The 27,979-nt window shown below is 37.2% G+C and overlaps 2 protein-coding genes across 3 annotated transcripts in view; one reads left to right on the top strand and one right to left on the bottom strand.

The window, feature by feature from the left end:
- The window catches only part of LOC134853964 (AH receptor-interacting protein-like), a 567,995-nt gene that overhangs the window by 361,965 nt on the left and 178,051 nt on the right, over positions 1–27,979 (bottom strand). The gene's annotated exons all lie outside the window — the stretch shown is intronic.
- LOC134854059 (protein phosphatase 1 regulatory subunit 36-like) lies at positions 191–26,864 on the top strand. 2 transcript variants are annotated; one of them, XM_063870130.1, is made up of 8 exons: positions 191–768; positions 14,599–14,776; positions 15,476–15,496; positions 18,244–18,405; positions 20,242–20,390; positions 24,883–24,970; positions 25,625–25,870; positions 26,281–26,864. In XM_063870130.1, the coding sequence occupies exons 1-8, from the start codon at positions 624–626 to the stop codon at positions 26,684–26,686; spliced, it is 1,395 nt and encodes a 464-aa protein (XP_063726200.1). In that variant the 5' UTR covers positions 191–623; the 3' UTR covers positions 26,687–26,864. The 2 variants fall into 2 exon arrangements, with proteins under 2 accessions (XP_063726200.1, XP_063726201.1); XM_063870131.1 differs by lacking the exon at positions 15,476–15,496.

Here is a 27,979-nt window from a genome sequence, read left to right as displayed (position 1 = left end):
CTTTGGGTCAAATGATTTACCGTGTTCGATATTTAGTTAATCAGTTTCTGAATTATTTAGCTTATTTTCATAATAAATTTATATTTTGAAACCATCTGGTTTTGGTATATGTTAAAATTGAGAGCTCATCGTTTTAGATAATGCGTACGAATGCACGTGCTGTTTACTAAATTTTTGTCCACATAAAAAAACAGTCGCATTACACGTTAAACGCTGAAGACCATGATTTTTTCTACTGTACCATGTACCATTGAGCTTAATCATGATACATTCAAAATCAATCAAATTGTTTAACAGACATTCGATATTTAAATTTTCAGTCTGAAGCTGAAATTGAATTCAATTAATCGAACCAACTTTAGAGCTATCTCAGAATTAGACACGCCTTTTTGCAAGTCTGGTATTTTACAATTATTTTTGTTAACCAATAGTTATTTGTCCTTAATTTTTTTTTCAAGCAAAAACGCAATCTAATTGCCTTTAACTTTCAGTTGAATTTTCAGGACTTTCTCTTACTAGGTCTACTTTTATCTTCATTTCGAATTCTCGTCCGAGATTTTATCTCTCATTTGAGGTTTTATCTTAATTTTATCAAAAATTCTTAACCAAAAGCAACGTTCGAAATGGAGACAACTCAGAACTTCAAATTGGGTTATTCATTAGGGGCAGGTAGTGGCAATGGGGTGTTCAACGCACTCGCCATGGGCGGAGACGAAGGCTCTCTAGTTCCGACTGACGGTTATTGGGAGTGGAAAGACAACAGCACAGGTAAACAAGGATAGTCTGTTGGCTCTGCAAGTAGCACAGAATGTTCCGAAAGTAGTTACAAGTATGGAAAAAAAACTTAAAAAAATACATAAATTTTTTTCAAATTTGCGTCAAGTTTTTTGGATGGTACGATGAGGAACTTTGGACAAGAGCATAAAGCATACGTAAAAAAGACATAAGTGACTTCATTTGTCTTCGAAAGTGAATAAAAAAACTTAAAACTTTTTAAGAATTTTTTCAAAAAATTGTTTTTTACTGTTTTGCAGAAAATTTTTCATTTACTCAAAAAAAGCGTTCGTTTATCAAAAAAATGCTAACTGAAGTCTCAGATATTTTTTCTCGAAGAAAACAAAATTTAATAACCTGAATTTAAAAAAATTTTAATAAAACTTTCAATCGCTCTTTTTACTCGCTCGAACTTTGACTAAAACAAAAATTCCAAGCCAAATTTTCTCAAAATAAAAAAATCAGCTTGACATTTTTTGATTTCAAATCACAATTGAAAGGGCTTTAAAATTACATAACACATATTTTGATTCAATCGGATTTTGGGACACCTGATTTTGCGTAGAAGAAATTTTGGTTTTGTAATACCCTTCCTTATCACGATATTATTGATAAGTTTGCGAGATGAATCTGAAAAGTAATGGGACAACATGTTGGTTCGATCCAATTACATTGGAATTGGATATAGTATGTACAGTACTTAAAAGTATTTGAAAAGTGTTAAGTACTTTATTTTCATTAATAACGCTATTAGAAGTATTTTGATTTTGGAGGCCTTAGATTATTGCGCCAAGAAATTTTAGAGAAATTTAAGAAATTTTAGAAATTTTAGCCTAGATTATTATTCCAGTTTGTTCATATTTCATCTGAAAATTATTCGAAAATCGTCTTCTGTTTGCAAAGCTTAAACCAGGTTTTCCGGTTAACAAGAAAAGCTGCATGCTACTCGGCGATGCCTGCAACCCCCCCATACCCCTACATGCTTGCCAAAAACCTAGCGCATGCTGTGGGTCTATAAATTCTTCCCGTGCGCAAAACTTGAAATCGGTATAAATGGAATTTTAGATAGTATAACAAGAATAACAGGTTGCTGTGCAAAGAGTACAGAATGTTCCGACTGAAACTCAAATGTAAAGATACGATTACAAAAAAAACTAAGAAAAAGTTTTCCGAAAAAGTTTTTAGTTGTCCAAATTTCGTTTTACTTTTTTTTCTGGGAAATGCGAAAGAATCAAATGAAAAACAAAAAGAACGGTATGCTGTATTTTATAAAGAAAAGTGTTAAGGTTCTAGTTGAAAGAAGTTTTTGCGTTCTAGTTTTTGCATTCTAGTTGAAAGAAGCGTTAAGGTTCTGTCAACAAGTTTTGCTTAATTTAGTCTGAAAATCCAAAAACTTGATACCAGTGTGAGAAAAGACGGTTTCGAGGTGTTAATTTTAATCCTTTTTAGTAAGTAACCGTAGTTTGGAAAGTTAGTCGGAGACAACAAAATAGCTGTCATCCGAAGGTGACAGACAAACTCCGAAGGTTAAATACCAGTTAGCGCCAGACAGATAAATGAATTAAGTAGCACAACTAGAACTGGAACTTGAACTAAGTTTAAATACTATGAAATTTCCCTCCTTGTAAAAATTAATGACTCTAATCACGTATCCAATGCATCGATGTTAACAGTAATCAATAGGGTTAATAACAAGTTTTGTCAATCAACTACAACACCTTTAAAACACAAACTTTTGAGTTTTTGTCGTTTCACAGCATGCCCTCTCCCTGGACGTACATATGACAGTTTTGTAAATTGTTTATATAAGTTTGTTACTCATACTTTTTTTTCTCCTCCTTTTCATTTGGCTCCTGACTTATCCGTCTTTTGGATGTTATCGATCATGACTGCCCCCATCTTAGTCACTGCGGTTCGTTTTCTTCCCGACCGTCTAGAACTAGTTTCATCCAGTGAACTAGCTGAATCCTGACTTGAGTAGGAAACAAGTCGTTGTTTCCGACCCCGCTTTTTCTCTTTGGTTTCTTGAATTTCTGGAATTTGCTCCGCCTCGAGTTCCTTCTCCTGTGGTGTGATTCCTCCGGTATCTCCCTTCCATTGGTTCATCGCGATTTCCTGCTCGCGTGCGATTGTGTAGTCTGTCGCTGTCTCGTAATTACTAGGTCGAATCGTTATGATTTCAGGTTGTATTTGATCCTGTACCCCACTAGACGTTCCTTGTCCCTCTTCCCCAACGTTTGTTCCCCCACTTGTCTGTTTTGCTTGCTTCGACGTGATTAGTGGCAAAAGATCCTCCGCGTCCGAGTCTGAATCCTCCGCGAATTCCAAATTTTGGAATCGTGACTTCTTTCCCATGGTGCTATGGAAAGTTCCCCTGGTGCCTTTGGAGCTGCTTGGCTGGCTGGTTGCCTCGCGTCAGTAACTTTCTCTTTAGGTCCTTTGGCGTTGGTGGTGCCCCGATTTGTCCCAATGACCGTTTCTTTGGAACTTTAGCTTTCTTTAGTGCTACTCCCGATTTTCTTAGCACAGCACCATTACTCATTTTAATAGTATGCTTACTTTGAGTAACTATGTCCGAATTTAATGGTCTATACCTATTTAAATTTCGCTCCCCGGTCCTCTGCATCACCACTGCCGGTGGTATTTCTACTGGGTCACTTGGTGCCCGCACAATTCCAGGCTCGTCATCCTGGTTAGTGGCCTGGTCATCGGCCAATTTCAGGGGTTTTCGCTTATTTTTCAGGTCGTACTCAGTGTCCGATCGGATTCCCCAGTTGTCATTCATAGGCTCCGGCATTGCTTGGGCGATTGGGTCTCGTTCATCTAAACATGCAGATTTAGATCGTATTACATTTTCCCAATTTAGGTTCCGTAAAGTAGGCTTTTTAGTCAAATTTCTGAGAACGGTGTTACTTTCCCGGCCGTGGTGCGCTTCGAACGGTGTTATATTGAGGGTGGCGTTTTTAACATATCTTAAAGCTCCGAGGGCTCTTTCGACCATTCGATCCAAAGGTTCCGGTTTATCCTCCCACGCATACGTAAGTACTGAATTCTTGATGCTGCCAATCGTGCGTTCGACACATCCTGTTGCCCTATGATCAATCACTGGCGAGATGAGGATTTCAATTCCTTGTTCATGACAAAATGCCCTAACCTCCTTAGACATAAAGTTTGTTCCTTGATCAACTCGAATTTGGCGCGGAACTCCATGGGCAATTATGTATGCTTTTAAAAATTTAATAATTTTATCTGATCGGTTAGCACTACAGACGATAGCCGATGGCCAACGTGAGAACCGATCCACCGCCACCAAAACATACTTTTTAGACTCCTTCAAGTAGTTAATGGGCCCCCAAAAATCCAGTTGTACCGATTCATTTGGTTCCCTCGGCTCAGGTATTTTCCCTATACCATTCTTCAAACACATATTTTTCAAGTTCTTACCCGCTAATGTGCATTCCTGGCAATTTCCGGCGATAGTTGCTAGGTTACGGAACATGTACGGGTACCAGATGTCTTTAACCGCGTCGTACATACTTGATTTGCCGTGGTGATAATAGTGTAACCTATTAGACACCGCCGCTTGCAAAGTGTTAGGGATCACCAGCCTCTCATCCATCCACAGGCATCCGTCTCTTACGTGAAAGTCCTGCGTATACTGCGCAAAGTACTTACTCATCGCTGCAATTTTTGAGTGTAACTGAGGGTCTTTACATTTAATTAATTCGATAATGGCTTGTAATTGTGGATCTGAATTATATTGTGATTCTATGAATCGAAGATTGAACAATTCAAGAAGAGCGGTTTGTTTACTGACGATTTTGCAATTTCTCGGAATGATGGACATAACTTTATTTTCTGGATTAACCGGTGGATAACTTTCACCAGGTTAAACCGACGGAATGGAAATAATAGTATTTGTTTTAGTGCTCCGGACTTCTGTTGTAACCGCCTGCATATCCACATCAATCTCCTCTACTTCATCGCTACTACTAATGCTAGGGTGTCGTTCCAATAATTTTCAGATTTTTCTTTCCATGATTAAATTGTGTTTTGAATTTTGAGTGTTTGTTGTAGAATTTGAAGAAATTTTGAGTGTTTTTGAAGGATTTAAGTGACTAAAGTTAGCTTCAATATTAGTCCCAACTGAATTATTACTAAACTTAATTGACCTGCCGGAAATGCAATTCGTCGCTTTGTGATTGGTCCAATTTCCATCACATGATCGTTCGCCCTCTACCGGTCGTTTCCTATTCGATATATTACAAACGCGTCTATTATTAGTAACCGGTGGAGACTCGAGTCTATTTTTGGAGACAGGTTCCTTTTGAAATCCGAGGGCGGATCTAATTCTGCTAATTTTCGCCACCGTAAACATACTGTCGTAAGTGCTAACCGGTTGAGGTTCCAAACTGGGATGCCTTGATAGATAATCGACAAGTCCAATTTTTGCTCCGGGTTTATGCTCTACTTGAAAATCGAACGGAATAAGGCGATCTAACCATCTTGTTAATCTGCTGAACATTGTTTTGTTCTTTTTGTTGTTTCCATTTAGCAATGATACTAGTGCCTTATGGTCCGTAACTATTAAAAATTTTCTTCCCAGCACATAGTTGCGAAAATATTCCGCCCCCCACACAACTGCCAGCATTTCTAATTCATTAGTTGAATAATTCTTCTCTGCCTCGTTTAAATGCCGGGACGCGAACGATATCGGCCGCCAGCCGTCGGAAGTTAGTTGCTCAAGAACCGCTCCAAGCCCGTTATGACTAGCGTCACACGCAATTCTTGTGTCCCGGTGTATATCAAAATGCCGAAGTTCTACTATGTTAGCCACCTGCTTTTTCAGGTTTTCGAATGATATTTGACATTCATCACTCCAAATATAATCGTTTTTCAGGCTTAATAGTGGGCGCAATGACGCTGATGATTCCGCAAGCGCCGGAAGATATTTGTGCAAGCTGTGAATGGAGCCCATACAGGATTTAAGTTGTGACACCGTTTTTGGTGCTTTTAGCGATTCGATCGGTTCCCTTTTTCGGGCGAGCGGTGTTATTCCGGTACGAGTTATTTTGTGTCCCAACCATTCACACTCTCTCCGCGCAAATTGGCATTTTATGAGCTTAAGTGACATATTTTTGCGATCCAACTTCCTCAAAATTTTCTCAACTGTCGAGATATGCCCAATCTCCGTACCTCTGGTGACCACCAAAATGTCATCAATAAAAGCATGCACCTGCGGAAATTCCAAAAGGATCGTATCCATCACTCTTTGAAATTCCGCTGGCATGGTTGCAAGGCCGTAGAACCCCGTTTGAAAACGATATGTGCCCGTTGATTTTCCTCCTACCAGCGAAAAATTGCATTGCACGCTCGTTTCCGGGCTAAGTGGTAAATGACCGTACGCGTACGTAAAGTCCATAGTAGAAAAATATACATCTCCTGGTTTCCGTTCGCTTATCGTTTGTCCTACCGTATCCATAAGCTCTTCTATATTCGGCATTTGGTATTTATTCTTGTGGACTTGCTTGTTCAACTCCCGGGATTCTAACGCTAATTTTACTGATCCGTCCTTTTTCACTGTTATTACAATCGGAGAATCAAAATACTTATCCGAACATTCATTCAGCTTTTCAATGTGTCCTTGTCGTAAAAGTTTATCAATTTCCTTATCGACCTTATCCTGCAATGTGATCGGCACTCTACGTCCTTTTTGTTGAATTGGCGTTAACGTTTCGAAAAAATCCGCGTGTACCCTATAATTCTTAATTTTTTCGACTCTGTTAAAAAGGTTTTCAAACTGCTTACTGAAATAGGTCTGCCAGTGCTCTAGTGAATCCTCCACTTCAGTTGCCTCGACACATCCTGTTGCCCTATGATCAATCACTGGCGAGATGAGGATTTCAATTCCTTGTTCATGACAAAATGCCCTAACCTCCTTAGACATAAAGTTTGTTCCTTGATCAACTCGAATTTGGCGCGGAACTCCATGGGCAATTATGTATGCTTTTAAAAATTTAATAATTTTATCTGATCGGTTAGAACTACAGACGATAGCCGATGGCCAACGTGAGAACCGATCCACCGCCACCAAAACATACTTTTTAGACTCCTTCAAGTAGTTAATGGGCCCCCAAAAATCCAGTTGTACCGATTCATTTGGTTCCCTCGGCTCAGGTATTTTCCCTATACCATTCTTCAAACACATATTTTTCAAGTTCTTACCCGCTAATGTGCATTCCTGGCAATTTCCGGCGATAGTTGCTAGGTTACGGAACATGTACGGGTACCAGATGTCTTTAACCGCGTCGTACATACTTGATTTGCCGTGGTGATAATAGTGTAACCTATTAGACACCGCCGCTTGCAAAGTGTTAGGGATCACCAGCCTCTCATCCATCCACAGGCATCCGTCTCTTACGTGAAAGTCCTGCGTATACTGCGCAAAGTACTTACTCATCGCTGCAATTTTTGAGTGTAACTGAGGGTCTTTACATTTAATTAATTCGATAATGGCTTGTAATTGTGGATCTGAATTATATTGTGATTCTATGAATCGAAGATTGAACAATTCAAGAAGAGCGGTTTGTTTACTGACGATTTTGCAATTTCTCGGAATGATGGACATAACTTTATTTTCTGGATTAACCGGTGGATAACTTTCACCAGGTTAAACCGACGGAATGGAAATAATAGTATTTGTTTTAGTGCTCCGGACTTCTGTTGTAACCGCCTGCATATCCACATCAATCTCCTCTACTTCATCGCTACTACTAATGCTAGGGTGTCGTTCCAATAATTTTCAGATTTTTCTTTCCATGATTAAATTGTGTTTTGAATTTTGAGTGTTTGTTGTAGAATTTGAAGAAATTTTGAGTGTTTTTGAAGGATTTAAGTGACTAAAGTTAGCTTCAATATTAGTCCCAACTGAATTATTACTAAACTTAATTGACCTGCCGGAAATGCAATTCGTCGCTTTGTGATTGGTCCAATTTCCATCGCATGATCGTTCGCCCTCTACCGGTCGTTTCCTATTCGATATATTACAAACGCGTCTATTATTAGTAACCGGTGGAGACTCGAGTCTATTTTTGGAGACAGGTTCCTTTTGAAATCCGAGGGCGGATATAATTCTGCTAATTTTCGCCACCGTAAACATACTGTCGTAAGTGCTAACCGGTTGAGGTTCCAAACTGGGATGCCTTGATAGATAATCGGCAAGTCCAATTTTTGCTCCGGGTTTATGCTCTACTTGAAAATCGAACGGAATAAGGCGATCTAACCATCTTGTTAATCTGCTGAACATTGTTTTGTTCTTTTTGTTGTTTCCATTTAGCAATGATACTAGTGCCTTATGGTCCGTAACTATTAAAAATTTTCTTCCCAGCACATAGTTGCGAAAATATTCCGCCCCCCACACAACTGCCAGCATTTCTAATTCATTAGTTGAATAATTCTTCTCTGCCTCGTTTAAATGCCGGGACGCGAACGATATCGGCCGCCAGCCGTCGGAAGTTAGTTGCTCAAGAACCGCTCCAAGCCCGTTATGACTAGCGTCACACGCAATTCTTGTGTCCCGGTGTATATCAAAATGCCGAAGTTCTACTATGTTAGCCACCTGCTTTTTCAGGTTTTCGAATGATATTTGACATTCATCACTCCAAATATAATCGTTTTTCAGGCTTAATAGTGGGCGCAATGACGCTGATGATTCCGCAAGCGCCGGAAGATATTTGTGCAAGCTGTGAATGGAGCCCATACAGGATTTAAGTTGTGACACCGTTTTTGGTGCTTTTAGCGATTCGATCGGTTCCCTTTTTCGGGCGAGCGGTGTTATTCCGGTACGAGTTATTTTGTGTCCCAACCATTCACACTCTCTCCGCGCAAATTGGCATTTTATGAGCTTAAGTGACATATTTTTGCGATCCAACTTCCTCAAAATTTTCTCAACTGTCGAGATATGCCCAATCTCCGTACCTCTGGTGACCACCAAAATGTCATCAATAAAAGCATGCACCTGCGGAAATTCCAAAAGGATCGTATCCATCACTCTTTGAAATTCCGCTGGCATGGTTGCAAGGCCGTAGAACCCCGTTTGAAAACGATATGTGCCCGTTGATTTTCCTCCTACCAGCGAAAAATTGCATTGCACGCTCGTTTCCGGGCTAAGTGGTAAATGACCGTACGCGTACGTAAAGTCCATAGTAGAAAAATATACATCTCCTGGTTTCCGTTCGCTTATCGTTTGTCCTACCGTATCCATAAGCTCTTCTATATTCGGCATTTGGTATTTATTCTTGTGGACTTGCTTGTTCAACTCCCGGGATTCTAACGCTAATTTTACTGATCCGTCCTTTTTCACTGTTATTACAATCGGAGAATCAAAATACTTATCCGAACATTCATTCAGCTTTTCAATGTGTCCTTGTCGTAAAAGTTTATCAATTTCCTTATCGACCTTATCCTGCAATGTGATCGGCACTCTACGTCCTTTTTGTTGAATTGGCGTTAACGTTTCGAAAAAATCCGCGTGTACCCTATAATTCTTAATTTTTCCGACTCTGTTAAAAAGGTTTTCAAACTGCTTACTGAAATAGGTCTGCCAGTGCTCTAGTGAATCCTCCACTTCAGTTGCCTCGGCCGCAGATTGATCACTCTGTACCGACATCACACTCTCCTCCGGTGTCTTCTGCACTATCTGTAATCCAAGATTTGGAATTAGGTCTCTCCCAATAATGGATGGTCTGCTTCCTCCAATCACTCTGATATTCGCGTTGGTCACCCATCCGTTCGTTTCCAACAATAAGTCCATTGTTCCTAGTAGTCGTAAGGGGTTGTTTCCGTAATCCCTGAACTCATCGTCCTCCGGTGCTGGTGTTATACATTTACGCCTGCGGTGCCCAATGTCCGTTTCAATTCCCCAATGGTGAATATTGAAATCGGTGATCCACTATCTATCCACACGTTTGTTTGCTTTCCATTTACCTTAATTGGTAGTCGGGCGCCGGCCACTTTTATTTCTGTTTCTCTTCGAGATTTGATAGCCATGACAACATAATCTCCTGAGCTATCCGAATCCCACGATCGTTGCTTCTTTATCGGTGTATTAACCCAGCCAATGGAATTCTCATGCTGCGAGTAAGTATCCTCCGCATCGCCTATTTCACTAGCTTCCATATCTTCCTGATTTTGGATTAGTCCCACTGCCGTCTTCCCCGATTATTTTGCTTTCCCCTACAAGTCCTCTCGTAGTGTCCCGTTTTTCGGCAGAAGTTACACGTTGCATTTTTGGCTGGACAAGTTGTGAGGTTTTCCGGGGTAAAATTGGGTTGGTCACAATTATAGCATCATCTAGAACCACCGCTTCTCATTTCTGCTCGCCCTCTAAACGATCCACGGCCCCGCTGTCTATTGTTTCTGTATCCTCCTCGGATGGCTCCCACCGGTTCCGTCTTGATTTGGAACGCTCCAGTTCCACCGGTGGTGCCACTAGTTGTTGCTCCCCCGGTTATCGATCCGTATGACTTAGCATATTTGTATCCACGTTCATATGAAAGTGCAATACGGTACACCTCCTCTGGTGTCTTCGTCGAGCGACATAACTCGTTTTGCGCCTCCCTATTGTTCATGTTTACAATGAACACATCCCGCAAAATCCTGGTCTCCAATGCTCCAAAATTACATCGAGCGGCCAGCCCACTCAACACTGAGTGGAACTGTTCCAATGATTCTCCTATTTGTTGCTTCCGTGCCAAAAGTTGGAATGTCTCGTAAGTTTCGTTCCGTTCCTTCTTAAATTCTGTTTCAATAGTATCAAATACTCTAGAGTACCTTGTTGTAGATAAATCCAGGTGTGGTTTCCTCTTATGTAGCTCATCCTGTCCTTTCTCCCCCAGACACAAATACAAGTTCGAGATAAGTGTTTGCTCCGACGCCAGGCGATCTTTTCCGTCTACCTCCACTGGTAAATCTGTAACCTGCGCTGCAGTTAACGTACTGGCATAATAGAAATTCTTTGGGTTTATACTATATTTGGCCACCATCCCCCATTGAAAACGATTGAACCAAAACTCCCATAGCATTGGTGGATCTGCAAACGTCGAGGGCCAAAACGATGTAATCCCCAGCGGGTTTTCCCCCCACTTTGGCCTGTTGGCTGCGCCATGAGAAAAGACGGTTTCGAGGTGTTAATTTCAATCCTTTTTAGTAAGTAACCGTAGTTTGGAAAGTTAGTCGGAGACAACAAAATAGCTGTCATCCGAAGGTGACAGACAAACTCCGAAGGTTAAATACCAGTTAGCACCAGACAGATAAATGAATTAAGTAGCACAACTAGAAATGGAACTTGAACTAAATTTAGATACTATGACAAGTGTTTCTTGTTGTAGCAATCAAATTTGTTTTTATAGTTGTCCATTTGTTTCAGTGAATTGATTTACAATAAATTCATAAGTTTTTTCGACAGAAAAAAATCATTTTATAATCTGAAAACCAAATTAAAAAGTAATTTTGCAGGTTGAAAAATACTATCAAAATAGTTATTTATCAGTGCGCTAGTGTTATTTTAAGAAAACTGCTCAAGGAACATCATAAAATTTAGGAAAACTTTTTTTTTCATATTTTGATATTTAAGGATTGTAAGAGCAAAAACTGAAAGTTTATAAATCGACAAACATTTTGAGCATGGAGTTATTTTTGATTATGAACCATTTTTGGTTTTAATCCATTTTTACTTTTAACTCTTATACTTTTTATTTTTACTCTTGATTTCAAACCATATTAAACAAGTTCTTTTGGTACACTTGGTATCAATCAAATGTAAAATATTTTGAAATCAAGACTCTCAGCCCATTTTCAGTTTCATGTTTTGCATTATAGGCCATGCAGCCATTTGTCTTTGCTCTCCACCTCAAGATTACGAATAAGTGCTCTCTATTGGCTCCTGTTGCTCGCGAGTTTTTTGGACAGTTCAGACGACTCGGCTTCCCATTTCTTAACTGATATTCTTGGTGGTTTTCACTCTTCTGCAGTTCTTTCCTGACTGTTTTCCTCCAAATTCGTCTGACTTTTTCTGGTTTTCTTCGCCATGAATCTCTTTTGTCAAATTCTAGGGCTGCGTTTGGGATCTCATTTTCGTTCATTTCCAGATTTTGTCCCAGCCTTCTAAGACGCCTTTTCTTCAGCAATGTTCAAAGTTAACGGCGCTGGCGATGTTTTCCGTTGGTGTCTCGTGCCCTGTCATCATATTTCGTCTTAGACATCGTCTTTCGAATGCCTTTCCCATCTGTAGAGAAGCACGGTCATATTGCAACCTCTGTAAACCTCTATCTTCCACTTATGCAGTATGTTGCGTTTACTCGATAGATTTTTGGGCGTTTTGAAGCTACTTGCTGCTTATGCGACTCGGGAATTTATTCCGTTTCTGATTTTGCTTTTCAGCTGGATTCTACTTGTCAAAAAAAAAACAGAAAACATCAGCTTTCTCCTGGCCCATGTTGTTAATGAACTCTTGGGTAGTAACTTGAGCACAGAAGAAATTCCTTTACCCTTTATTTAGATGAAGATCAACTTGTTCTGAGTTGCTGACAATTTTTTCCGGGAGCCGCTGGGCACCTGCAACTTCATTGTCGTCAACTACGCAAAAGTCGTGAGCAAAGTACAAGTCAGCTTTGGACAAATCGTCAAGCGCGATGCCACGATTGACGTTTTCTAGTCATTGTTCCATAATCCAATCAACGTAAATGTTGAAAAAATAGATAAAATAGAACCTTGTCGGCTCCTCTAAGAATTGTAATCTTCCTGGGTAGGGAGCTGTAGACGCGGATTTAGTTGTATGTTTCCGTGTATTCATGGCTTTCAGAAGTTAAAGCTTTTTTGTTGATTTCCCGGTTGTTAAATATTGTCCAGATACAATTCCTGCATTATCTACATTACACCGTCTCAAAATAGAGAACCTCCAACGATGGACTGTTCATTATTTTCGAAGTTTTATCCACGAATTTGTTTTGTTGACATCCTTAAAACCAGGGGCGGATCTAGGATTTTCTCGAGGGGGGGGCGGATTTTCAAAAAAATTTCCAAAATTTTGACGACCTTTTTTTTTTTTTTTTAGGTCGACCAAATTGATTTTTCGAGCTCTCCCAAAGCACTGTTTTGGCCCTACTTTGGCTAAATTTTCTGCGCCGCAGGCAAATTTTTGAAAAAACAGTCAAAAAAGCCGTTTTTGGGCAATTTTTGAAAAATTTTGACAAAAAAATCGCGTTTTTTTGGCGCGCGCTCCCCCTCAAAATTAGTATATATTGGCGCCGAAGGCGCCTTTAGAAAAATTTTAGGGTCGGTCGGCCAAAAATGGATTTCTGAAAAAGTATCAAAGGGGGGACCCTTTGGGTCGGCAGGGGGTCGAATCCCTGAGGGGGGGGGGGTGTCCGCCCCCCCGCCCCCCCCCCTAAATCCGCCCCTGCTTAAAACTGTTGCGAATTTCTCACTTTTTTAAAATAAATTCTCTTAATGTGGGGGATATTAAAAGAAACCCTGGGGGATTTTGTCCTGCGGGTTTTTAGTCCTATGGAGAAGGTAGTCCTGGGGGATTAACTCAGTGGGATTTGATCCACAGATAGAGGGATTTAATCCTGAAGGATTTAGTCAGCGAGCTCTTCAATAGTTGTGTCCCTTTTTTGTCCTTTCGTGGTGTGCACCTGTGGGCCGAAATTTTAGCATTTTTTCCGCCTCGTCTAGAAATGGTCCGCGATCACCGCTGCCTCGGTATCTCGGCGGTTAGTTTCTTCATCTCACCACCCTCAATTAGTTTGACGATTCTTTTTTCACCTTGTTGCGGGTTCTTTTCCAGTTTCCTGCCCCCCTCGTAAGCTTACAAAATAAAGCTGTTCAAAAATTGTTCACACGCATGTTGCATGTAAGGAAATGTTGCAAAATATTGTTCACCTGTTCACGCTGAGACGTTTTAATGCAGTTTATAACTTGAAAAGCCAATTGAGATAGACTTTCATTTAATGAATTTCATAAAAAAAGAGAGGGGGAAAAGGAAAAGAGCCTGATTCCAGCACAGTCTCAAGGTCCGATCGCACCAAACAGCTTTTATTAGACGATGATACACATATTCGTACAATTAGTTTCTATAACTTTAAATACACGAAATCCTAATACAAAATGAGTGGTTGGCCAACAAGCTGAAGGGACATCAAACTAATAAAAAGATAAGGGATCCAACTTTGTACTATTTTGAGATATCCACTTTTGACTGACATACCCTAAAAAAATTTTAAAGCGCCAATACATTTTAGTTTTTTTTGTGGGGGCAACGCGCGCCAAAAAAACGCAACTTTTTAGTCGGCATTTTCCAAAAACTGCACAAAAACGCTTTTTTTGGCCTGTTTTTTGAAAAATTTGCCTGCGGCGCTCAAAGTTTGGTTAAAATGGGGTCTTTATACTTATTTAGGAGAGCTCAGAAAGTCATTTTGGTCTATCTAAAAAAGATCGAGAAAAATTTCAAAATTTTATGAAAATCCGCCCCGCCCCCTCGAGAAATTCCTAGATCCGCGCCTGTTTTTATGCAATTGTTACTTAATTTTGATGTAATTTAGGCTTCAAGATATAGCGATTTGAAGATATGGCCTTCTTGTCAATATTTTATTGGATCGGGAGATCTTTTTGAAAATTTTTGAATCAAAACTTTTCCTCGTGCGTTTTTCCCTCTATGTAAATCTGTTGACAATAGTAACTTGAAAAAGTAACATAGAAATCGAAAATTAAGTTTAAAGCTGCCCTAAGAAAACTAGAAAAGTTATAAATCAAAATCTGCTTCAGGTTTGAAGTACGTGCCCGTGTCACAACTGGAGAAGAATAGAACAAAGGGGGGAAACCAGCAGTCTACCCGAGGGGGAGGGGGTGGGGGTTTTGCGGGCAGGGACCAACTGATAGATATGATGAAGAAACAGGGCATCCGCATACCCGGAGCACCGATCACCATTCCTAGCATGTCCAGGTTAGAAAAATCCAGATTAACACTGAACTTTTGCCATTTTTCTATTATGATTTTGTTATGATTCTCGTAAGTAGGACGTACAGGGTTTCTAGTGCCTCAAATACTCAAAGAAACATGATCAACTTGATTTTGAATTGAATCTTCTGAATGTGAGCAGCTTTTGCCGGAATGTTACGTTAGTTTTATCGAAGTTTGATAGCTCTTTATATTTTTTTTTCAAAAATTGTTCTAAAAATTGATCGCGGGCCGTTTTTTGATTTGCAAATTTCTGTTTAATGGTTTGTTTATATGTCGTTTTGAAAGACCTCGGTAAAAGAACGTTTTCAATTTAAGAAAAAAATGCCGACTAAACTTTTGCAAAAAAATATTGAAAACCTGCCTTCTCCCACGAGAAAACCTTAGATCCGCCATGAATTAAATTCTAATCGAGCAAAGCCAAGCGGTATATAAAATGATAGATTTCATTTCATATCTTTTGAGGTTAACTCAGTAACAATAAAAGTTCAAGGATTGAATTGAAACAAAGCCGATTTTGAGCATGCTCGATTGTTTTTTAGTGAAAAATTGCATTACCGGCAGACATAATTGAATTAAATCAGTCCGCAAAAATTCTCAAAAAGCGCCGTTTTTTAAATTTTTGTTAGACTTGTTTTTTTTTAAATGTTTTAGTTTGTATTTCAATATTTTGATTTTATGCAGGTTGAGTTTTGTACTTAACAGGTAAGCAGCACACCAAATAAATAACTACCTCTAACTTAATTTTCGGGTGATTAAAATTGCACGTACAACATCGAACTACTAGGGCAATAGACCATAGGCATATGTCAGAGTTAAATCAAAACTGAGAAAAACATTGGGATTTTTCACCATTCAATCTTTGGTTTCAAAATTCTGAACTTTGCTTTCCACAACTTCCGAATACCAAAAATGCGTGATAAACCGGCCGATTGGTGGGTTTAATTTTTTTTTCGAACTACAAAAATCAGTATTACTTTGAAACCATTCACACTTGTGTAACAAACTATAAAAATATTGCACTTAAGAAAAATTAAATGAGAAATGTGACAATAATTTTTATTGTGAGGGTCTGTCTTCGGGCATGAAAAACTAATTTACAATAAAAATAGACTTGCTTTAACCTTTGAGGCTACAATCTGGATCTTAGCAACAAAAGTAGTCGGTCGTGGCAAAATAGCACAATACGTTTCGATCACGAATGCTCCAAAGCTAAATAAAAAATGCAAAAATTGTTCTATAACAAATTATGTTTTCTTGAATACCTAGGAGGTTTCACATGAAGTACTGACTTTGATTGAATTAGCCAAAGCATGTTAAACAGAAAAGTATATCGGAAAAATTTTAGGTTCGGGCCATAAATTGTAGATTCACTACGAGGCCAAACTGTGCACTGGATAGGCGCACAATTTGGTGTCTGTAGGTGAATGGAATCCAGGGACAAGTCTTCAAACATGTTCCAAAATGTAAATGGATACCTCTTACAAAGTTTCTGTGGATTCTGCTTACAATCAATTTTCATGTAAATTTTTTCGTCACATTTGTTTTATCGCGAATTTTGCAAAAAGCAAATATAGCTAGTTGTTTTGGATTCCCCAACTTTTTTTATCAAAGACAACTAAACCACGTCTTGCCTATGAACAAATATTAGCTAGAGCTGGAATACACTTGTTCATGTTCGTTATTTTTCCTATTTTCGAAGAAAATGACGGAATATTTGTGCTCGGTTTTGCCTAGACAAATTTCGACATTTAAACAAGCAACTTTTGACACAAATTTTTAAATCATTCAAATGGTTTTGTTGTCTGGATCTCAACTTTAAAAAAATATCTCACCTTTGATTATTTTTTTTCAAGTTATGGGGCTTCACAGATAATCAATTTGGGGCAATTAATATGCTTCGTGCTAATAACTGTTACCGAAATTGTAATCCGTGTTACAAATCGTTCTAAATTGTATTGAGGCATGCCAGTTGGTCTATTTACTTTCTTGTTATATTCAAAGTATATCACTTTGAGTTTACATAGCATGTGGAGATGATTTTCAATAAACCCAAAAAAAAAGTGTTGACAAAATTGTTCTTTTTTGGCATCTTAATCAAGTTCGCCGAAAATTTTAAAACGAAGTCAGCTTTGTTGAATTTTCTGCCGGCGCAGAAAATGTTAACAGAAACTACTGTGTATTCCTGCTCGCAAATATTTTTTTTTGAATAGCAGGAAAAATCGGGTCTATTATTTTCAACAATTTTGTATTATTTGGCTCTTCTACATTTCAATTATCATAATTGATACTGATATCCGCTGTTTTTCTCTTCATCGAAACAAGGTTTTTCGATTTGGGGTGGTCTGCATCAAAGTGTCTTCAACAAAGTTTTTCCAAACGTAATTAAAAATTGGCGTGAAGTTTCAGGGACATTAATCATGTAGTTAACCAACTAACATCGCAACATGATCGGTCGCAAAGAAAGATAAATAGAGAAAATTGATTTTTATATTTTGATTTGCAAAAATTCTGTTTCACCAAAAGTGTGTTCCAATTATTTTCCATTCGTTTTTATTTTTTGTCAATTAAAAAATCTTTAAGATGTTTTGTTACACTTAGTCCATCTGAACATAAAGTTTATACGACGAATTCAAAAGTTTAATTAAGATCATTTCAAATTAGTTGAAAAATTACCGCGGTCTGTGAAAAACAATTCTTCCAAAGATCATAAAAGTAAAACAATGTGCCAATTTTTTTGGTGGTTATACAAACTAAAGGTAATTATCATGAAGCACGTCTAATCGGGAAGAAATAAAGAAATAAAATTGTTATAAACTTGAATTGATTTGAAAACTGCCTGAACGGTTTTACCAAATCAACGTCTAGGAAAAAGCATAAAATGTAAGCAATTCAGATGCAGGTTTTAGGACAAAATAGGCAAAAAAGATACTTTAATCGGTTATAGTTGATTAAAATGTGTTCTTTGTGCACAGCAACTAAATTAAAAACTATGATTGATTGTAATTGAATCGAAAATTATTTGCTTTCAAAGTTATTTGATTTTTTCTCAATTTTGGTAAGGCTGGTTCTAAAATCACAATAAAAAAAAATTAAAGCTTGAAAATGGATGCGGAATGGAATCAGTCTCCATTTACACCTTAAAAGCACAAATAAAAATGATGCGCGTTAGTCACCCAAATTTTCCAATAAACTTAAAAACTCTATAATTATAATTTTACGAAATACTACTCCCATAACTTCGAATTCAGTCATATTTTAGTCAAAATTGAATTCAATCACTCTGAATCAATTTTGAAAGTCAACTTTTGCTGCATTGCTAGTGAAAATTGACAAGGTTTCAGTAACAGAATAGGCTGACTTGAATAGTTTCAACTGATCAAAAGCAAATCATCTACAACTCATCCATTTTTTTCGAAAAAAATGTTACCTTCCAGCTGCTCGGTTTCTAGGAAGGAGACGACAATTGAAGCAGATCAGAAAGTGACGCTTGATAACGTGAAGGAAGTGGCTCTCATCCAATCAGAATTGAGTGTGACCGAAGAGTTCTCGTATCTTATCCAATCACAAGCATTTCACAACTTCCTTCTGAGTCTACTAACCTATTTCAATGAGTGAGTAAGCCGTCGGATTAATTCAATGTCTGCCTAAATGACTTTCTTCTAAGCACCTCTTTCATCTACTGACTTAACTATTGGAATCCTTCATGCGCGTAGGACCCAATGCCTGAAAACTTTGTCAACCAATCAGAGCTCAGTATTCAAAAACTCATTAAAAAATTAGCAACAAAAAATGCAGTCAATTTTAGACAGCTTCAAAGGCGCTGATTGGTTGAGAACTTTCGCGCCTTCGGTCCTTCGCGCAATTTAGAGGAGCCTCGACTTAACTTACTTGACTGGCCGAGCATCCCTAGAAAGTTTTCAAGTGCACCTGAGACGAGGTCTTGAAATCGGTTCCTAATTATTTCTTAGCCCATAGTATGCTCCTGAATTTGAAGAAAGATAAGCTGGGTAAATATCGTTTATTCACGATGGAGAAGGATTCGTTTACGACAAATACAGTTTTTTGAACCCAAATAAAATTGGAACCCTGAAAAAACCCATTTAAAACCCGCACCGGAGTTCCATGGATAATAATCGATTATAATGGAAAAATGTTGTCTAAAATATTGTCATTGTAATCCATTATTGTGGCAATTTTAGACCACGTAATTGATTATGTGGTCATTAAAATCGATTTTTTTTCGAAAAATAAAAATTCATTTTAACCCTTTATAATCCATTAAAATCCATTATTTGTGGCACTGAAATCGATTATTTTTGCAAAAAAATTCCATTATAATCCATTACAATCGATTATAATACATTATATTTTTTGAACTAAATTCGATTATTTTTGCAGAATTTTTGCAAGTTTTGCAGGAAATTTGCAAAAAGTATCCATGTCTTTTACTAAATGCCATGTCTAACGTCACCCCCTTATGTAATTTTCAACTCCCCGCAATTAAAGAGAGGGGGGTGTCAATCATAAACCCAGTCCCCCAAAGTCTACCAATAAATAGGAGGGGGGGGGGGGGTACGGATGCGAATAGCACTTGTGCTTAACTGGCTGGGCGGGGGGTAAAGGGGGGGGGGGTAAAGTAAACTGAGGGGTAGTTAAAGTAAATGGGGGGTAAAGTAAACAGGGGGGGCAGGGTAAACGGGGGGAAACTAAACTGAGGGGAGTGGAACATGGGGAGGGGGAGGGGGTTAAAGTAAACGGAGGGAACACCGTTCAAACCACAGTATATATTATATGCAAAAAATGTAATTTTTAAAGTGAAATGTAACGTTTTATGAAACGTATTACGCAGCAACTGCATTAAACAGGAAATGAGATCAATTTGAGAAAAGTTGTAAGCTTCACAAATAACCTCTCGAAAAAATCCATCATAATCGATTATAATCGATTATAATGGGTTATTTTGGCATAAAAAGTATCAGGATTATAATCCGTTCTTAATGGATTATAATCGATTATTTTGTAATTTTATTCGGACTTTATTGATAAGAAAAATAGTTTCATTATAATCCATTTTTCATCGATTATAACCGACTAATATCATATATTGTTGAGACAGACCACGAAAACTCAATATAATCGATTATTATCCATGGAACTCCGGTGCGGAAACCCCCCTGATTAGAATCCAAATAAAGTTTTTAGAAACACACCAAAATTTAATATCTCCATGGAAGTCGGCAAGTCAGAAACTTTGATAGGTTTTCACAAAAAAGGCGCAAGCGACGCTTCTTTTTTGCCAAAATAGAATCTTTTTGGAAATTTTTTTTTGGATAGACTCGCAAAATCGATGTCAAAACGATCAAAATTTCAAAAAAAATAGTTTCCGAAGTAAATGCATTCGGATTAACAATACTGTTCGGTGTGAATGACTCACGTGTTCGTGGCAGGTACTTCAAGATAGTGGAGATAGACAACCAGCCGAGGGGCATGGTGGCCGAAATGAGTGCGGTGGAGCTGAAGGCGAGGGAGGAGGCCAACAGGAACATGCAGACATCTGAGAAGGCACTCGGATTCAACTATTCTATCCTCATTCTAGGTGAACAATTCGATTTATTCATTTTCCTACAGCCTTCTTCTTTACGAGGTCAAACTGTGCACTGGATAGGCGCTTAATTTGGTGTGTGACGTCTCTGGAATCCAGAGACAAGTCTTTAAACATGTTAAAATTTTGTCGGAAACAATCAAAGAAAAAGAAAGAACAAATGAAGATCAAAGAGAGCGTCCTTGTTGCGGAATTCCAAAAAATGCACAGTTTGGCCTGGGTAATGATGTGCTTGTTGTTCCGATAACTGAAAGTGGGGGGGGGGGGGGGGGGGGAAGGAAGGAATGATGTCTTCGGGTCAGTTTTAGTGTCTTTTGTTTTTTGTTACCTCGTTTTCAGACGCAAAATCAGGTACGACAAATAAAGATCAGAAAAGGACGATTGGTATATCATATTCAATCGGGATTTGAACAACAATAAAAAAAAATTTCTGAATGTTGAGAAGAACTGGTTTGAACTTGTTGTTCCGACTTTCGATACGAAAGTAACGGAATATTTGTGCTCGGGGTGGGTTTTTTTTCTTCAGACAAATTTCGACTTTCTAACTAGCCATTTTTGACTGAATTTTTTTATATCATTCGAAAGGTATTGTTGTCTTGAGCTTAAATTTGAAAAGATATTTCATTTGTGATCATTTTTCTTAAACTTATGAGGGTTTAAATATTGCCATTTTGACCAATTTGGGACAATTAACGCGCGATATAATTCGCGCTATTAACGCGTAAGCGGAGATTTAATCCGTCTTACAAATCGTTCCAAATTGGTTGAACGAAGCTTATTTGCCATAATTGACTTGTTACAAGGAACGAAATCTATCTTCTTATACTTTGTATGGCATGTGGGGGGATGATTTTCATAAAAAATTTCAAATTTTAGAAAAAAAAATTCATTTTATTTTCATTTAATTTAATTTTTTTTATGTTATTACTGCTGCTCCGTAAACCTTAAAAGGCAGTCGGAACATTCAGGGCTTCGCCCTGATACGAGCAGTCTTGTTGCTTTTTATAGCTAATTTTGAGAACACTTATATTTCACCAGCGAAAACCAGAAATTGAAAGTGTATGCAAGGCTTTCGCACAATTTTAAAAATAAACAGCATACGATTTCCTTCATACAGATTAGATTATGAACTACTTCTACAGATTTATGACTCCACAAATTAAATACATATTTCATACAGATTATCTACATCATAGTTAATAAACTAGAAAATCTATTATTTTGGCCCATAAATCCATTTATTTTTTGGTGGAAAAGAATCGATTCTATCTGTATAGTATTGATGATTGTTCGCAAAATTGTTGTAGATGAATCTGCTTATGCTCAGGTTAATCTGTGGATTTTTCCTTATATGATAAATTTTATCTACTTTTATCACTGTTGTTAGACAGTTGCTGGGTAACTACCAGAAAAAATAACAACCATTATTACATTTCGAAAAAAAAACAAAAGAAACAACTACTCTTTAAAAACACATACAATTTTTTTTTTCAAATTGATGTCAATATTTCTGGGTGATGTGATTAAAAGTATCTGAACAAAAAACTGTAAAATAGACAAATTTTTTAACAGTTTTTGAAGAAAATTGACTAAAAAACCACAAAAAAATCTCAACGAATCAAAAAAATTCCACAAACTTTTTCAATTTTTCTGCAGACTTTTTTGAAATTTTGATTTCCAAAATAGCGTTAATAAACTCTTCACCAGTGAAATTAGTACTAAGCATATATAAGCTAATGCAAAGGGCTTAAATATAGCACAATAAACCTGCTCGCTTGCTTTACTCGACCAAAGTTAGACGAAAAAGCAAAAATTTCAAACCGCTTTTTCTCGACACTTGGAAATTTTTTTTAAAAAGTTTCAATGTGATTCGAATTACGACTGAACATTTTTTTAATATGAGATATACTTCAGCCAAATTCGATGATTTTTTGTGGTACTTGATTTTTGTGTGGAAAACAAACAGAAAAAAAAACACTAAAACAAATTGGAAATCACAGTTCCTCCCCATTTTCAGTTGTCGGAACAACAAAGTTATTTTTTTTTGTTTTGGCACGTGCCAATGGTTAACAGAAAGATCCAGAGCTAATTAACAACAGTTTAATGAAAGAGAAAAATATGAATATTTTAAATTGAAAGCCAAATTTTTGTCGCCGAGGAGACTAACATGATTCTTTGCTGTAACGCGGCAAAAGCAAACGTTTTAAACTGGTTTTTTCTCGACATTTAGATGGTTCTTATTTCAAATAAGTCAGTTGCAACCTTTTGAAAAAATTTACTTGTGACATATCATTCAATCCAGTCTGGCTTTTATTTGTGGAACCTAATTATTCGCAGAAACACATCCACACACAATGTTCCTCAACACTAGTAAACTACTTGTTTGTAGCCTAGGCTATATTCTAAATGCTAAAGTAACAACCCATTAAAGTAAAAAAGATCTGCAAAAAAAATACTCCTGTGGCTTATTGTAATTTTGTCAATTCTCACGTGTGGTGTGCTTTGGTTGGAAAGTTGGTCGTCATACTAAAAGGACATCAATAAGCAATCTCGCAAATTTTGCTTTGGAAAAAACAAAGCTTCTTGAATAAGGCAAAGTCTAAAATTTGACTTACGTTTATCATATCCAATTGAGCACAATTTTATAAAATTTAACTATATTCCAAACGCGGTTTATGCTTAAAATAAATTTTCTTCTGTTCAAAAAGAAATGATGCTTGGACTCCGCAAACAGTCTTATAGAAATGAAGAAAAAAAATTTAATTTAAAAATTTTTTTTTAAAACTGTTGTAGCAAATTTTTTTCTTTTTTTTCTAAATTGCTGAAACAAACTGTTTTCTTTCAAGCTTTAGGCAGTTATTTTCACTCTCGAGATTAGTAAGCGTTATTAAACTGTAATATAGACTTTTTGGTTTTAAATTTTTTTGACAGAATTACTTGAATCAGTTGTATCTTGGTTCATAACGCATTTAATCTTCTATGCTTTTCCGGCACTCACTTAGCTTTGAGGTGGAGAATAAGCCTGGGACGGCAGAGGTCGTTGGTCCAAATCTACCCGGGATCCGTTTTTTTTAAACTGAAATATTCTTTTCCATTAAAATGTCGGGCTATAGATTGTCTGCCTATGTTTTTCGGCTTAATTGCCACATCGTAGAAGTGATTGTTTAATCGCAGTTTTCAATAATTTAAATTGAATGTTTTGTTCGGCATCTTTTCCTAGAATTTTAATTTGATAAAAACGTTTATAATGAAAAAAATAGGATTGGGTTTTTTTGTTTTAACTTTTTGAGACGTGTTGGAAATGTTTTTTTTGCAGACTTTTTGACTTTTTTCAATTTTTGAATTTTCTCGAAAACTAACCTACCATATTTTAGATTCTGGGTTCAACCCAAAAATCGGGTAGTAGAAAGCTCCTGTGCAAAAGCTACAACGCCCAATTTATTTTTTTAACACAGCAACTTATGGCCCTTCGGAAAAGACAAAGTTTTGATTTTATGAAGATTTTCAGAAATTTTAATTTTTTTTTGGGTGAACTACCCTTTCAAATCTGATTTTTGGGTGCAACTGAAATTACAGGTTGCCTGATTTTTTTATTGCATCAGTATAAAAAGCTATGATTCTCGGAAAAGTCAACTTTTGTTTTCTTTTACCGTTTTTTGAAACAATTTGATTTTTCTCAAAAATTATTCTCAGAAGTTTGCGTTTCTGGATTGAACCGATATTGCACACCCTGTGAATCTCTTCTGCATAAGCAGCTACGCTGAAATTATTTTAAAGAAAAACCTTTGAATCTCTGAAAAGTCTAATCATGTGTCTTTGTTGAGTCAGATTTGTGGCCTCTGGAGTCAGATTTGTGGCATCTAGGGTTTAATTGAATTTACAGTTTCTTGAAAAGCCACTTTTATTAATAGCTGCACTAAACTTCTCTTTAGTGCAGCGGAGCAAAAGAAATGTTTGGGATGCAAAAAAAAGAACAAACTATATTCTCTTTATTGGAATTTTTGGACCATTAACCACGGTAACCCTTGAACAATTAAACCGACTTATCAGTTGCAAATAAAGCGTGCATACTTTTTGAATCAAATGACTAATAAGAAAAAAATATATACTACAGAAGGTCGTTTCAGAAACATTTCCATTTCGACGCAGTTTCTGTTTCAAGAAAAAAGATTAAAATGCGTTTTTTTTTAGCTTAAAAACAATCAGTTTTTGTGCTGTTCTTAAAAATGAGGCCTTTATTACGTCGGGTGAATTTTTTTTGATCTCTCGGCTTTTAATTGGTTCACATACCTTGTTTGGCCATTTCTATGATCGGATGCTCAATAAGGTGGTTAACGTCGTTATTCTTTAGCCATTCAGACATCAATAATATCTTTTTTGTTTTGCTTATAGGGAAGTTGCGTATTGGCTTGTTTTATTGGTTTTATTCATATGCTTCCCACTTTTTTGAAGCGTCCTCTGATAATTTTTTTTCGTGTTTATATAGGATTGGAGCTGCCTGAGTTACACCATATGGAGTGTGGAAAGAGCAGAGTGAGTTCCCTTCACAAAGACAGAGCACTCTTCGAGAAAATGTGAGTCATCTGCCGCCCAAATACACTCATTTTGAGGGGGCTCAAAATCAACAATTTTTTTGAAAAAAAATCGCCGGTGGGCAGGAGCGGATTTTGTTTGCGCGTGGATTTTGTTTGCCCTTCAGATGAAGGGAGGGTCACTACCTGAAAGACCTTTTTTGTTAATGTCCTGTGAATTTTTCAAAACCATGGCAAAATAGGGTGTAATGGTGTTTTGGGAGAACTAAGATAATTTGGTTGAAAAAATGGCGCCCCCTTGAATCGCAATTCATCTGCCGAGAATTTTTAAAAAGGATCAAAAAAAGTTTTTTTGGTTGTAAGAATTTTGTTTGCTGGGAAAAATTTTTTTGATCGACTTAAATCAATGGCGACAAATTTTTGTTGTATTTTTTTGTAAATTCTGCCCCACACTGCTTTAAAAAAATTAGATCCACCCTCTTGCCTGTAACTTGAAAATTTTTGCCAAAAAAGGTCTTTGTATCGTCTTAAAAAAGCTAAAAAAAAATGATTACGTAAAATTTTGTTGACATAAAAAAAAACAGAAAAGGGACACTATTTTTCAACTAAACGCCAAACCAAAAGGAAATATTGTTCAAGAAAATAGTGTGCCGGAACAGTGTAGCTAGAAATTTGGTGAGATAAAGTTTGATTTAGGTACACGTTTTCCACTTACATCGTGTGGATCTGCTTCAAACGACCAGACATTGATCTGATTAAACGGGAGATAGGACGCATACTCAAATCAGACCACTTCAACCCCCACGCACGGAGGGGAGCGGGAGGGGCCTCAGATCAGGGGGTGAAGGGGGGTCAGCGGGCCAATAGCCGGGGAGGAGGGGTGGGGGCAGGGACGGCGTCGTTTATGGAACGGGCGAGAATGTCGGAGACTTCTTTGCTCAAGTGAGTTTGAACAGTGATGTTGATTTGGGGGGTTGGATGGGGGGGGGAGGGATTCGTTCGGGATGATAATTAAAAATTTGTTTCACGATTTGTATCATGTGTAGAAAAAGTTTAAGATGCTGCTAACGATCAAGAGTTAGTTTGCAAACGTATTGCCTTGCTTATTAAAAGATAAACTGTTTTTAAAATAGTAGAAAAAAGTCACCCCTTTCCTTGATTTTCAATTTGATCTATTAAAGCTTGTATTTATTAGACAATTTAGCCCCTCATCCGCGGCTAATTGGTCTATTACACAGTGTCTTATACACATTTTTAAAAAATATATATTGTACTATGCAAAATAAGTGCTATAAAAAAGTCTTAAAACAAAGAGGAAAAATAATTTATTTCAAACAAAGTTCACAATTTAGAGTCACAGCGGAAGCGAACAAAGCGCGGAAAGATCTGGTCAAAAAGGCTCCCATAATGTCAATTGTCGGTCAGAAAAGTCCGGTGCTTCGATCTCTTCTTCCCTCGACCAAAGAACAAGCAATGTGGCTATTCGAAAAACTGGACCAAGAAAGCCTCAAAAAACACAAAGAAGGCGGAAATAAGGAAGATAAAACTTTCAAATTAGGAAATGAGTTCAATTCTGATGACCTTGAAAACAGGAAGATCGGAATAATCGGCGAGAGTTCACGAAAGTTCAACTCAATTACACTCGTTCCAGTTGACAAAGAGAAGAAAGGTGACAAAAATAAAGAAACGACATCTCTGACAAATGAAGAAACGGAAGAGGATTCGGAAAGCAAACAAGAAAACGCAGATAGTTCGTAAAAGTGATTCTGAAAACTTGATACATGATTGGCAGTAATTTTAGCCCCGAATGTTTGGACCAAATGAACACCTCTAAATGTATGCAAATTTTTGATGTTTCCATTAAACCAACTTAGGATACAAAAATGACAAAATCAAAAATTTATTTAAAAAAAATTGAATAAAGTGATGGCAACTATCATCTTACCGATCTCGTCACAAAAGTTCAAGGAGATATTAGAGCACGCAAGGCGACAATTCGTTGAAAGCGACAAAAACCTTTGATCAGAAACAATTTAACTCTAAGAAGAAACAACGAAAAATAATTAGAGCAACAAAAAATACTATAAATCTAAGTTAATAGATAATCCCTCAAGCTGCTCTAGAATGGTAATGTTTTTGTAGTTTTTAAACAGCTCAATCAATTGAGATTTTGTTTCACAATTATCGAGGAAACTGAACAGCCCCTCACGGCCACCGTTGATCGCCCCAATCCATGTTGATTCAAAATATTCCGCATAATCTATCAATGGGAATTGTCCGTCCTTTCATGAATCGGCCATCAAAGATTTTGGGAACAGAGCAAGTTGCTGATTCCCGCGGTGACTAGTGGTGAAACCAAAAAAGTGAAATCAAACCAAGGGTTTTTTTTGTGATGCTGATTGTTGATTGATTTTTTTTTGACAACGTTAGTTCATTTCAGTTTGCTTAATATTTCAATAATCGTTCTAGTTTTAGTGCATAATTTAGTTGCCTTTTTCAAATCTGCCATGTTACAATCAAGTGTATCAAGAATCTTGAAAGCTGATATTCATTTCACTAATTGTTGCTTGCTACAAATTATAGCCTCTTGCCTCGCTGTTTTCTTCTACAGCAAATAACTTTCAAACAATGATGTCAAAAATTGAGGCTTTCATGAAAACAAGTAAAAATGTTGCATCAAGTTTTGAAGGATACTCGAAAGAATTTTTACATGAGGATTCAACACGGTGAAAACGACAATTGATCGAAAACGACTAACCGCATTTTTTGATTCGCACGAGGTGATAATTTATACCAGGCTACAATTAGTAGGGTATCAGGGGATTTAAAAACAGTTTTCAAAATTCTTGATAGTTTTAATTAGGTTACCCGGGTTGACCTCCATAGAAAAAAAATGCTTATCATACGATTTCCATTCTATGAAATTGGTATGATAATCATTTTTTCGATAAACAAAGTTTTAGCCTCGACACACACAAAAAAAGTTATTTTGAAATTTAATTTTTTGTGTGCATAACGTAGTCCTGGATACGACAATATTGGCTTTTTTTT

Source organism: Symsagittifera roscoffensis, chromosome 9 (genome assembly GCF_963678635.1).
Source record: "Symsagittifera roscoffensis chromosome 9, txSymRosc1.1, whole genome shotgun sequence".
Classification (NCBI taxonomy): domain Eukaryota; kingdom Metazoa; phylum Xenacoelomorpha; order Acoela; family Convolutidae; genus Symsagittifera; species Symsagittifera roscoffensis.
This window is presented reverse-complemented; position numbering and strand designations above follow the sequence as displayed.